Source organism: Grammomys surdaster, unplaced genomic scaffold (assembly GCF_004785775.1).
Source record: "Grammomys surdaster isolate TR1022 unplaced genomic scaffold, NIH_TR_1.0 207, whole genome shotgun sequence".
Taxonomy (NCBI): Eukaryota; Metazoa; Chordata; class Mammalia; order Rodentia; family Muridae; genus Grammomys; species Grammomys surdaster.
The window spans coordinates 1,473,183-1,487,298 of record NW_021604652.1 but is presented as its reverse complement, the minus strand read 5'-3'; the positions used below and the strand labels follow the sequence as shown (position 1 = coordinate 1,487,298).

At 38.8% G+C, this 14,116-nt stretch overlaps 1 protein-coding gene across 2 annotated transcripts in view; it reads left to right on the top strand.

The window, feature by feature from the left end:
* Window positions 1-2,213: 2,213 nt before the first annotated feature.
* The window catches only part of Uprt (uracil phosphoribosyltransferase homolog), a 34,920-nt gene continuing 23,017 nt past the window's right edge, over window positions 2,214-14,116 (top strand). The window contains exons 1-2 of one of the 2 annotated variants that reach the window (XM_028771451.1): window positions 2,214-2,232; window positions 2,334-2,756. In XM_028771451.1, coding sequence (XP_028627284.1) covers window positions 2,371-2,756 — 386 coding nt within the window. In that variant the 5' untranslated portion in view covers window positions 2,214-2,232; window positions 2,334-2,370. Of the gene's footprint in view, window positions 2,757-14,116 lie in introns of both variants that reach the window. The other variant, XM_028771452.1, reaches the window with a different exon arrangement.

The following is a 14,116-nucleotide window of genomic DNA, read 5'->3' as shown; positions in this document are numbered from 1 at the left end:
AATTTTCTTAACTGTAAAACAAGAATTATACTGGGCCTAACCGTTTTACCATATCAAATGAGATGAGCAAGTGTTCTGAAGACTCACTATACGGCTGTATGTGAGGGACTCCTGTGTTCAGAGCTTGACCCTTTACATTTGACAGTCTAAGTTAGTGTCTGGACTTCAATCCATCACAGGTAAGAATTTACTTTCATATTATTGGCTTTAGAAAATATGTTATCTCTTAAATACATCTTTTCAACAAAGAGAAAATAGACTGATTTAAAATAAACAAACAACAAGCTACCCACAATGAAACCATATCAATGACTACAGGGGAATCTTCCAGCTTTCTACCTACATCAGAAAGTGATAAACAAGAAAGCCTGGCTGAAATGAGATAATGCTCTGGTTTTCATCTATGATAAAGGTTTTGGTGCTGGGTAACATTATCCCTGCTTTCCAAAGATCCAGGCTGTCCACTACCATTTGAAAGTTTCAAGATGCTCACTTTTTTTTTACTTTGTATCTGTTTTGACATCCTGGCAGATAGTAAAGATGAAATCCATATTTCATTAACTGAATGATTTCATGTATCTCTAGGTGTGGGTAAAGGTTGAATTTAGAGTTGAAAGATGGGTTTCTGTGTTAGCTTTATTCCTTTTGGAATGTACAATCAATCTTGGACAATTATTTGATTTTGATTTTGTAAGACAGGGTTTATATGCTCTCTCCCTGGCCTTTCCTTAGTGTGTGTGTGTGTGTGTGTGTGTGTGTATCCCAGGCTGACCTTGAATTAGTGATCTTCTTCTACAACACCCGGAGTGCAGGGATTAAAGGTATATGCCACTGTGTCTAGCTTTTTTCCCCTTGAGTTTTCAAATAAGAGAATGTACATGAACGCTGTGTAGCTTGTTTATAAATTATAGAAAACAACATTTAATGTGCTATTATGATTAGTCATTAGTAAAATTTTATCTTTTCAGAACCTAAAATATAAATCTGCTAATATTTATTGGTTAATATAAGAAAGTGTACTGATGTGTTTAATATGAAAGTGAAAACAGAAGACAGACTGACATTTGTACTGTTTCAGTATTCTATGGCATTGAAAACAGGGTCACAGGATGATGAAACAATGGACAGACAGTTTTGGAGCCTGGTTATCTTTGGTCATGATACAATACTGGGCTTTAGTGAATTCCTCGAGAGTATTCATTGACAAAAAAGACATTTGTTCTGGTCTACTTCAAGTTAGCAGATACAGGTTTTAAACCCAGAGACCTTTTCATTTGCATCATATGCTACATGCAAAGACATATAACCTTTCAAAAGTGTGGGGATTGTAATTTCATCATGCAGTGAAGTTTAAACTGTCTACTTTATAATGATAGATAGTGATGTGCAGACTTGGAAGTAGAGCACACAAAAAAATTGCTTATCTTAATTATTTTTGACTCTAGGGCTTGCTTTATAACTTAGGCTGGCTTTGAACCCTTGTGATCCTTCCGTGTCAGCCTTCGAAGTGTGGGGATTACAGATGTGTGCCTTCATGTAAAGTCAAACTATGCATTTTAACAAGCTCTACAACTGTTCTGAGACACATAGGTGTTTGAAAATTACTATCCTAGACTTTCTTGGTGGGTACCTATACATTTTAAAAATCTATCCTTCTAAGTATTGTTTGGAAGAATAAAGTGATAGTGTAACGAAAATTATACCATATTCTCCATAGTAATATGTTCAGTACAGTGGCCAGCTAATATCAGTAAGAAAAATTTTAGTGGTCAAGTATACTTAAGAGACTACATCTTGTAGAATAGTCTAGAAAGGCCAGGCTCTTCAGTAGCCTGCTAGCTGTTCTTACTTCCTTCTTCTGTTACACAGATAAGCCATTAGCTTGAAGATGCAACCAACTACCCAAGTACGTTTTCTTTGCCAAGTCAGAAAGTTGGAAAACATGTGCCTTGTGTGTATAATCCACCTGGTATCTTCCTTTGGCAGTACCAACGTTTTGATTGCAAGAAGTCGTGGGAGTTTTCTGAGGACTCAGCAACCAGGAATCTTTGGCTTAGCCACGTCTGCCAAGCTACGAGTGAGATTCTCTCAAGCAGGAAGACGTAAAAGAGTTAACAACCCAGCATGCTGTAGACTGGCAGAGAGAGAGGCCAATAAGGTGTCTAAGCCGGCAGTGCGTCTGGTGTGGGCGGGTATGGGCAAAGAGTGCGAAAGGACCGCGGAGGCCTAAGGGTGAGAGGGCAGCAAGGGTTAGAGATTAGGAGGAGGCGGGGGCCAAGAGAAAGCACGTGTCTCCATCCCTTTCTTCCTGCCCTTTATCCCTTTATCCCTAGGGTTTGATAGCAGCGGGGAGAGCCCAGGGCCCCGTGTATGGCCACGGAGTTACAGTGTCCGGACTCCATGCCCTGTCACAACCGGCAAGTAAACTCTACTTCTAGCCCAAGTCCCGAGCGTCTGCTAGCCGAGGACCGGGTCCTGGATCATGCAGAGGAAAATAACGCTGCTATGGCTAAGCTGACTCTCCTCCCTGGGCACGCCCATTCTAGCGTGCTTTCGGAGCGGGACTCTCAGGCCTGCTGCAGCACTAATCTTCACTCTGAGAACCACAGTGACAGTAGTGACAGTGGCAACTACGAAGCACCTGTCGGCGACTCCCTGCTAGGGGACTGTGAACTCTCCCGACAGATTGGGGCTCAGCTTAAATTGCTGCCTATGAATGATCAGATCCGGGAGCTGCAGACTATCATCCGGGACAAGTAAGCCTAGAGCGGAAGGGGAAAAGGGAGTGGAGGGCTGCAGGGTGAGAGTAAAAACCTGTTTGGATTTGGCACACTGTTTTTGGGGGTCAGGCCTCTTTCTTTGGCGTGTGAGTAGAGAGAAAGTCAGTGAGACACTTTTGTGGCCTCTTAGTTGCTGTGGTTAACATTGCTTTGTGTAGGAAGGAAACCTTTTAGGTAGCCTTCAGCTTCTTCCGGCCTCTTTGTCTCTCTTAAGCATGACCAATCCTCAACTGTGCCAGGCAGGTACACACCCCTATGCCATCTGGTCAGTTCCCGACCACGTGGTAAATGTATAACCCAGAAATGGTTCCTGCCTGTGGTTATTATTACCCCGATAGTCCAGGCTCACAGAAGTAAAGCAATTTCAAGGGAAAAGATGTCCTGCTCCGCCAGCCCTCTGACTCAACAGCATTTGCTCCTGTGTGTGCCATTTTGTTTACCGTTTGGGAGTTCAGCTTTACCTGGTTGCCAGAAAGTTTATGATTCCACTCTTATCAAGACTATTTTGCTGAAAACTTACAGAATGTAGTTAACAGCAAAGGTAGCCTAAGAAGTTGGATCTTCCTAATCCCACAAATCAGTATAGCAGGAACTTGAAGTTTAAATATTTTGGAATATGAGTTGTCTTGGATAAGTATCTACCACAGTGAAATACAGCTGCCATCCTTCCTTTTTTCTTTCTTTTTTCTTCCCCTTCCTTTCCCTTTCCCGTTCCCGTTCCCTTTCCCTTTCCCTTTCCCTTTCCCTTTCCCTTTCCCTTTCCCTTCCTTCTTTTTATCAGACAGGGTTTTCTTAAATTGCTGCTAAAACCCTGGCCTCAAACTCAAGGCACAAGTTAACCTCCCAAGTAGGTAGAACTACTGGACCTGAAACCATACCTGGCCCCTATTGGCAGCTTTAAATGAGCAGCTGTGGCTTATTTAAGAGCACTATCTTTCCAGCATGCCTTGACATTTAAAAATGCCCCAAAATAAATCAGATTTGCCAACCTTTTCTTTGTACTCTATTGTAGGCTCCTGTGCTTCATTACTGCCGTTTCCCTGACTCTCACATGAATGCATCTATAGCTGCCTTATGAACATAGCAGCCTTACTTTGATACCTGCCATCTCAGCAGCCTTCATTGGCTTATTAGAACCTATCAAAGTTGGGCATGCTTGGCCCCTTTTGGTTCCCTGTTTCTGCTTTCATTTAGAATTCCCTATATCCCTTTTTATTAATGGCTATCTCCTATTTTTCAAGGCTAGACTCATTCTTCCTGGCTGATTTTCCCTAACCTTTTTAAAGAGAAGGGTTCTCTTCTATTTTAAATATTCTTACTTGTGTATGGACCTTGCTTATTAGGTTTTATGACAAAAATCTTTTTACATTTTTAAATTACAGTTATTCCTTGCAAGTAACAGATGCTCCATGATTAAAGATTACTTCTACCTTTTGTGGAGATAGAGTTTTATTTTATGGCCCAGTTCTGGCCTGAACTGTTTGATCCTCCTGCCTTAGCTTCCTGAATGCTTGAGTTATGGGGAGTGCACTGCTATGCCTGGACCTAGCTCTTAAACTTATATTTATGAAACTGTACTATTTGTTTATAAAGAATCAGTATTGAAAACTATGATCATATAATCTAATGGCTTAGAGGTCTTAAAAAGGATAAGGCATAGTTTTGGTAGTTGTTGGGACAACTGAAGTAAACATCTGTGAAATAAAGAAATTTGATAATTCTTGGAGTTCACTAACTTTGGTTCTTGGACCCTATTACACTTGTAGATGAATTTCGGGGGCTCAGGAAATTTCTGGTAAATTTTATTTGTCCATGGTAATGGTTATTTTAAAAATACCTTTATTGAAGGACTGTAATATAGCTCAGTGGTAGAATTCTTACATTATAGACATAAGACCTTGGATTTGGTTCCAAGCACTGCAAATAAAAGAAACATCTTTATTGAGACACAATTTTCATATTCAATACAATTGAGACATTTTAAAGTATACAATTTAGTGGTTTTCTGTGTTTTCTTCACCTACCACGGTCACTTTTAGAACATAGTCATCCCCTCAACAAAAGACCTCACAGGTAGTTAGTCCACGTTTACCTAACATCCCCTCAAGCCCTAGGCAAAAATTAGTTTACTTCATAGTTCTTTTGGTTTGCCTATAGTGAACATTTTTCCTTTGTGTGTGTGGTATATGTATGTGTTCATTTTGTGTGGGTGTAAGTATTCGTGCATGTACATATATGTGTGTGGAGTGTAGAGAGAAGTAGACATCTGGTAGCTTCCACCACCACTATACACCTTATTTTTTGAGACATGGTCTCTTATTGAACCTAGAGCACACCAATTCAGTAAGACTAGTTAGCCAGCAAGCTCCAAGCATCTTTCCAGTTCTGTCTCCTCAGTGCTAGGATTAAAGATGTGCATCAAGCCAGCCTTTTACATGGATGCTGGGGACCTGAACTCAAGCCCTTATGCCCTCATGCAAGCACTTCACTAACTGAGCCATCTCCCTAGCCCTTAAATTTATTTAACTAATAGAAAAATGTAAAAATTTTGCACATCAATGAAGTATCACATAATGATTAAATTGGGTTAAATATATTTCTTTCTCTAAGCACTTGTCAGTTCTTTATGGTAAAGGCTTTCTAAATACTTTCTTCTTGCTTTTTAAAATGTGCAGTACATTATTATTATCCGCAGTTAACCTACTATGCAATAGTACAACAAAGCTTCTTGCTTCTATCTAACTGTAAGTCAGTACTCCTTGGTCAATCTCCGTACCTCCTTTTCCTCCCCTCTTCTCCCCAGCCTGTGGTTAAATCCAGTTTATTGTCAAACCCTGAGATCAACTTTTCAAGACTTCACATATGAATGAGATCATGTGATTGTTGCTGTCTTGGATAGTTCAAATGTGTCTATGGCCAATTTCTTTTAGTGTGATATTTTCAGCATTCACTCCTCTGTGTGGCTGAATGGTAATTTATTGTAGATTTGCTGCAGTTTATTAATACATTCAATGGCTAATGAATATTTGGGTAGTTTTTATTCTTATTATGAATAATAACTGCTGTGAATATTTGCTTATATGCCTTTGTGCAGGGGTGAAGATCTTCAGTTATCATTAGATTTCATAAAGAGTCGTTATGTAAAGGTTAAAAAACATTAATACAGAGTTTGGAGAGACTGTGACATTTAGGATTTATATTATGATAGTATCTGTATGTCTTGATTATATTTCATTATTCAGAAAAGCTTGGGTTATACAGCAATGTGAGAATAAGTAGAATTCTTTGTATTTTTTTTTTCTGTTTGAAGGAAGAGACAGTAGAATCCTGTGAAGGGATCTTAGGCAAGATATTTAACATCTTTGTCTTTCTGCTTTATAACTTATAAAATGAAGATGTTGATACAGCCTTGTGGTGCTCTTTCCTGAGAGGCTGAAAAAAGATTATATCCATGAACACTGTTATAAACTGTGAAGTGCTTTGTATATTTACAGCATTTAAATTCTTCCCATTGGAAATTATGCATGCCTTTTACTGACACCAGTATAAGGAATTTGTTTGCACAGAGAATTCAAATTCTTAATTTGAAAATCAATACCAAAGCCAGATCTTGTGGCTCCTGCTGCTAATATCAGCATTCAGGAGGCTGAGTGAGAAGGAAGGCTGTAAGTTTGAGGTTAGTCTGTGGTGGTTAGTGAGGAAAGAAAGGGCCAGCCACAACTACCTAGTAAGACCTCTCAAAACAAATAAAAATACTGAAAGACCCTACATAATTTGTATCCAGCTATGACACAGTACAGAAAGACCTACTGTAATTTTTCCTAATGAGGTGATGCTTATTCAGGATGGAGACAAATTTTTTTGGCTTGTTTTTGTTTTTAGTTTTGTTTTCCTTAAGCAGCATAATTTGTTAACAGAAGCTTTCCTTCTCTTCTCCCCTCCCTCCCTCCCTCCCTCCCTCCCTCCCTCCCTCCCTCCCTCCCTCCCTCCTTCTTTCCCTTTCTCCCTCCTTCCCTCTATCCCTTCCTTCCTTCTTCCCTTCCTTCCTTAAATTGACTTACCTTTTTGTAAACAAGGCCCGTTTTAGGTACCATAGGCGCTGACAAAGTATCTGTTGTAAGCAGGGTTATATTCATGTAAGGCTAGTTATGGAGGGTATCATAGTTTGTCTTCTTTGAGGCATATGCTTTTCCTCTGTTTTGATAGGACAGCATGTACATATATTACAGAGGTCTCCGATAATAGAAGCGTTTGGAGTACATGTTGTTTCTGTTATTGTTCCTGGTTCTCAGAATCTATCTAGTAAAGGGATTGCTTTATGAATTGACTCTGGCATGGAGAAATGGGGTGATCAAACAGGACTGTAAGTTGTTGTATATCTATAAAATAAGCAAGATTGAGAACATTGTACTGATTTAAAATGACTTTATTTTTGAAGTGTACAATATTTGAAACGTAATATGTTGGCTGTATTATTGAATTTCAAGGAAGTGATTTTCTCTCTTTGAGAGTGCAGTAATCTAAATACCGAATGGAATGGGTAATTTACTCAGCTACACATACATGGGTCACTGGCAAACGACAAAAAAGAAATGACTCCTTCATTTTCTTGTAGCTTCTTTTTTGTTGCTGTTGAAATGGATCAAACTATACATCCCTCTCTTCCTGAATAATAAATCCAGTAAACTCCAAGCATAATGTATTTTCCCCCATGAATATGGTTCATGACCTCATATGTAAGGCAATGAAGTGAATTTTAAAAATCATCAACCTAGTCCCAGGGTTTGTGTGTGTGTGTGTGTGTGTGGGGAGATTTCATCCCCTGAAATATTAGAATCAAGCTATATTATGAGCAGTTGAGTATATTCTGTCTGTATGCTTGTCCTAGGAGAAGCTTTGGCATGGTTTCTGTAGGCTGTTTGGATAGAAGCTGAGCAATTATCTTAAGAATTTTTTTAGTCCATAAAATGGCACCAAAGAACTAGCCTTGTGACTAGTTGTGAGTCATCTGGACATTTAACCTCAGGATGGATGAAAGTCCTGTGTAACCCTAGTATGAGTGTTGCCTAATATGATGTTGAGTCGTCTAAGTAATGTAATGTTCTTAACCCAAGCTGTGCATTAGAACTGATAGTGAAGGCTTAAAAAAACAACTTCCTGGCTCCCATTATTAAAGGTTGCTTGTCCAGTGTTGGGTGGAACCTATTTGCAGTATTACAAACACCACACATAATTACACACTGTGCTCAAGTGAGACCACTGCCTCTGGAAAAATGTCCAGGCTCCCGGCGTGGTGACTGGCTTGGCTTTAGACTTGGCGTATGTAGTGATTCAGGGATCTATATGAGAAACAGATGTAACTTGTTCTGGCATCACTCCGAGACTAGAGGAATCTCAGAATTTGTCAGTTCAATTTATACAAAACCAGAATGCTTACCATAGTGAAAATATAATCTGCAAATTGTTTAAAACATGGACATGTTTTTTTGTTTGTGTACATTTTTCATATGCATTTTCTAACTGGCTTTAGTGCAGTAGGAAAGCCCATCTCTAAGTAGCACAAATTTCCAATGTACTATGTGTTGCGGCTATCCTAGTAATGTCTTACTGGTTATTGGACTCAAGCAGGTGAAAATAATACCTCTTGTTTTTCTATCTGCTTTTTGGCATTTATTTTGAACTCTGGAGATGCAAGTAGACAATGCATGGAATTCTATTTTATGAGCTTATTAAGAGGTGCTAACAAGCCGTGACTTTGCTGACTTGCACCTGGCAGGTAGAAGAAGCTATTTTTTGTTGTTGTTTTAAATTTCCATCGAATTAGATTGGTTCTAAGTATGTTGATAGAGATTTGTTTTTTTGAAGGTAATGGGAAGAGAGAGTAAAATCAGTTGTAAACCATCTGTATGCTACAGCAAACCTTGGGGCTATTCTTGATTTTAGTACTCACAAAATTGTAGAGGTAGAAATTATACTTTGAGAGTCACACTAAACTGTAGCTTGAAGTGAAACCTACCTTTTGATTGAACCTAACAGAACTGCTTTCAGGTTTCACTTCCCTTCCACCCGTTGGTTTAACAAACAAACAAAATATTAAATCTGGGTCCTCGTACTCTTAATTTTCATATTGTTACTTTGAAAATCCATTAAATTTCTGTTCTTTCCAGTTAAAATACATAATGCCCAGTTAAATCTGAATTTGAGGAAACAATGACCTTTTTTTAAAATATAAGTGTAACTTAAAATATTGTATGGGATTTCTAAAATTCAAATTTAAACTGTATAGCATGTAGTTTTATTTGCTGAATTCTCACCCTAATTTCACTTCTCCAAATGTCATGAACAATCCATATAATCTTCCAGGAAGAAGAGTGATGTATTAAAATTTTGGAAATGACATCCAATTCAGTGTTCTTAGGATGTGATTATAAAATTTTAGTTAAATTTTTCTGAGCTACGCCTTAGGAGAAATTGTTTTTAATTTGGAAAGGATGTATTTTTTTTTCAAAATGGAGTCATGCTATGTAGCCCAGGCTGGCCTTTAACTTGTTAGGGATGCCAGGCTGTCTTTGAACTTTGTGATCTACTGGCCTCATCCTCCTGAGTGCTGGTATCACAGGTTTGTACCACCACACCCAGCAAAGGGAGTGTTGCATGTGGTAACCTTAGTGGCTTACTCTTTACAAGAAGTATCATAAAATCATCTGCCTTTTCAGGAAGAACATTTTATTTCTTCCTGATTTGTTATTTGTAGTTTATTATGAAACAAGGTATTGCTATGTAGCCTGGACTGGCTTGAAACTCCTGGTTTAAGTGATCCTCTGTGGCATTAACAATATTCTTGGGTGAACAAACATCTACTCACCCTAGATAGGGAACCCAAGAAAACTTCCAAAGTCCATCTTGGTGAGCTGATAAGTTTTATTGGGGTTACTTAGAAGAACAACGATGACTGAAAGACAGCTGCATCACCAAAACCCACCCTAACATGGGTGACAGCTTACAAAAGCTAGGAACCTGGAGCACATTGAGCAGCCTGCAGGCAGCTCAATAAAGGTTGGGGAATGCCCTTTCTGGGTAGTTGAATTTGTCTAAGCCTCTTCTATGCCGCCCAGCTGGTCGAGTGTGAGTCTTAGCTGTTTTTATAGCTTATATATGCTTGGAGAGGGAGGATTGAGTTTATCTGGGTAATTTCAAGAATTTCCTGAAGCTATTGAGTTGTTTATTTCTGAGCTTAACCACCTTCTCTGCAGGATGGAATTTTTCATTTTCCTTAATAACATAGTGTTGTTTCACTATCCCTTTTACATCTTGTGTTTCTTAACAAGGTTTCTTCCAAAATGAAAGGTTTTAATTTCAGAGGAAACTGCTCCATCACATCCTCCTGCCTGATTCTTCCTGGTAGTTAGATTTACAGGCATGTGTCACCTTTTTGTGGTGGCTTGAATGAAAATGGCCCTCCTATGTTTATATATCTGAATGTTTGGTTCCCAGTGGGTGGACTATTTAGGAAGGATTAGGGGGTGAAGTGTTGTTGGAGGAGGTAAACTTTAACATTTCTTTTTTTAAAAAATAATTTATTTTTTCTCGAATCGTAATTCATTCACACAGAGGTTATAAACACAAAAAGGCAGGATGTGGGGAAGGGGATGACACTGGAGTGTGGGTGTTCAGGGGGAATACAGATATCTTTCAGAACTGGGTATCGGCTGGGTGAAGGTTCAGGGGACAGGTCACTATGACTCACTTGTCCTTATCTAAGTTGGTAATATCTGCCAAGGCTACCTATTGACGAGGTCTATGACTACTCAGGCTTGTAAATTTCCACAAAAGCTGCCTGTTTACAATAGCTTATAGCCATCTGTTTCAATGTTTTTCCACTGAGACCCAAGACTTGGTGTTAGTATACATGTATGACAGGCCAATTGATGATTTTAGGCCTACGGCTGAGTTTAGGCTTTCAGTGTGTAAGCAGGGCTGCCCCTGACATCTCCTTCCTTCTCTAAGTATAGAAGGGCTGTGGCAATTCTAATCTTGTGAAGGCGGGGATAGAGGCCTGACCTCCAGTATTTGAGGGGGACCTTGTAATGGCTCCAGTCCTCCTGTCATTGTCCAGTGAGGCATGAGGGCCATACCCATCCAGATGTCTTTTTCCTGGAGAGGGAATACTTTTGACATCAATCCCTATGCAGTCAGGCTTGTCCCTCAGGGAACCCAGATAGATATTTTTATCTTTTATTGATATTCCCTTGCAGTGCTTAGCCTCGCAGCCTAAGCAAGAACTCAGATCACCAGTCAGAGGGGGTTCTGGGTGGCCCCTCTCTGCTTGGTCTAGGGGCAGAAGTCCCCTCTTTTAGGTTGGGTGGAGATGGGTTTTGGGAACACCCTGTATAAAGTAACAACCTCATCTTGAGTCTCGTGGTCCTCCATAGCTAACTTATCATAATGTATCTGAGTAGGTTTTGCTACCAAATTATTTATCTGTTGTATCACAGAGTTAGTCAGCCTATTTGAGGCCCTGGGACCAGCAGAAAGAAGCAAAAAGAACCCAAATAATGGTCCCAAGATGGGAGGAAGTAGGGTTGACAACGGCCATACTACCCTGAACGTGCCTGATCTAGTCTGATCTCGGAAGCTAAGCAGGGTTGGGCCTGGTTAGTACTTGGATGGACTTTAACATTTCAAAAGCCCATGCCAAGCCCAGAATCACCCTGCCTGCTCCTTTTGGATCAGAAGTAAGTTCTCAGCTACTGTTCCAACACCATGCTTGCCTGCTTGGCTCTATGCTCCCAGACATGATGGTCATGGACTCATCCTCTCAAATCATAGGCAAGCTTCCAGCTAAACACCTTTTATAAATTACCCTGTTCATGGTGTCTCTTCATTGCAATAGAACAGTATCTAAGACAACTGGCATCCAGATATTTTTTTGAGATAGGATTACCTCAAACTCACTATGAACTTAAATTTTGGATCCTCCTGTTTTAGCCTTCTGAGCACTGGAACTGCAGGAATATGCTCCCATACCTGGCACTCTGGAGATTTTAAAATGCTGTCTAGAGAGTCTTACTTAGCAAATAGGGAAGATTCATGTTTAGATACTCCTTGTTAAAATGAAAATGTGGTTTCTGATATGAACATTGTTTCCATGTGAAAATTGCATTTTTACATGACTGCCTTTGTGTTTCATCACCTTGCTATAGTATATGGCACATGCCTTTGAGGGGACAGTGTTTAGACAGGTAAATATCCCTATATATAGTTATGTCTCCATTGTTGGACATGTTTGGAGTTTGTATAACTTAAAGCATCTCAGTTTAATATTAATTACAGTTCCATTCTTTGGGTTCTGATTGCCTTGATGTTACTGTTTATTTAAATATGTGATGTTTGGTTACTTAAATATATTTTAGAATATTCTAGGTGGTGGGTATGATTGTGCACACATTTAAAACCAGCATTTGAAGGCAGAGGCAGGTGATCTCTGTGAGTTTGATGCCAGCCCGATCTAAATAGGGAGTTTCAGGACAGCCAGGAATACATAACATCCTGGATGAAAACAAGAGAATACTCTAGGGATATGTGATTTTCTTTTATGGTAGTTTTATATCATATTATTTTAGCCTGTTATTAGAAGATAGTTGGTATTTTACAAAGCTTTGTTTCTGTGGAACAAAATTTTCCAAATGATTTTGAAACAACTTGAATAATTATGATGTGAAACAAAGCATGAATAATACCTGAAGTCTAGTTTCCATTAAAACACATTTTAATACAAATGATTCAGACCAGTATTGGGCCTAAAGGAAGAATTCAGAAAATTCAGCAGCTTAACCTATCTGATAAGAAAATTCTGTTTTTTTTTTTTTTTTGAAACTGTTCTCAGCAGGGTTAAGGCACTGTGGAATTTTTAAAAATGGAATCACTTTATTGCATTCTAGCTTTACTTTAATTTCTAAGTTGATTTAAAGTAAATAGTATGAGTTGACGTTTGTCTAAAATAACAAAAGGCAAGATAGTAATTACTGTTTACAGTGGAGTAACTTGGAACAGTGGATGATTGCATTTGTAGGTCAAATAACTGTCAAGAGAAGACATTTCCTATTATAGTCTCAGTGTATATCTTTTGTAGAATGTAGATAAGGTGCTTATTATGCAAAGGTTATCAGCTAAAGCTGATTTGGGGGAAGAGAGGGCATGAAAGGTATTGAAAGTAAAAATAACAGATGGTGATATTTCTGATCACTTTGCCTGATACAATTTCTCTGTGTAATAACTTGATGTGTAACTGTTGAGAAGTGTAAAAAAAAAGATGTTATCAAAACATATCATAGGATATTTCTTTAAGAAAACTTCAGACTTGATCGCTGGCTTGGTGGTTAAGAGGACTTGCTGCTCTTGCATTGGACCCTCTTCTGATCCTAGGATCTACATGGCAGTTCACAATCATCTGTGATTCTAATTCCAGAGGATCAGCTGCCCTCTTCTATTCCCCATGGGTATCAGGCATGTACATGGTGCATGGATATACATACATGTATGTGCATAAAAGAAAATAAATATAAAACATTTAAAGGAATGCATTAAACTTCCAAAATAACCCGAAAATTTCAGAGTTTCCTTCCCTCATGAAAAACTGTGTTTTGGCTACTGAGACAAGTTTGCATAGGTCTACCAGTGAGAGCAGTAAGTTTTTAATAGCTCTTTGTTTCTCACTTCCTTGATAGGTGTGTTCTAAAGATGAATTATAGAAATGAAAGACACTGGTGTCATTTGAAAACAGAGGCACACATAACAGAGCCTGTTTTAAATGGCTTCTCGTGTATATAGGGGCTCATGTGTGTGCAAGTGTAGAATATTTTGAGTCTAGAGAATAGAATATTAAGACTACAAACATAGTCTTGCTATTGCTTAATTATGCTCATAGTTTAGGGAGTTAATATCTACAATGTGATAGAGCTGTGGTTACTGTAAGAAATGCAGTCTTATTTATGTCTGGTATATTTTATTGCTTTCTTCTGTTAGAAAAGCAAGTGAGTGCACATGCAGAAAAAAAAGTGATGAATTATCTGCCGAGCTAATAGACACTTGCATTTGCCCTTTTGATGCTGTTATGAGGGATATTTTAGTATATTTTGGATAGGCAAGTAGGGAATTTTAAGTACACAGGCTGTGAACTAATCCATTCTATCGAAATGTTTAACTTCCACGAAAGAAGAAAGAGGAATATTAGAATTTCACATATAGAAAAACCATCAGTCTCTTAACATTTTGCTGTGTGTGTGTGTGGGGAGGGGTTGGTTAACAGGTTGTGTGTATGTGCAAGATTGCATTAT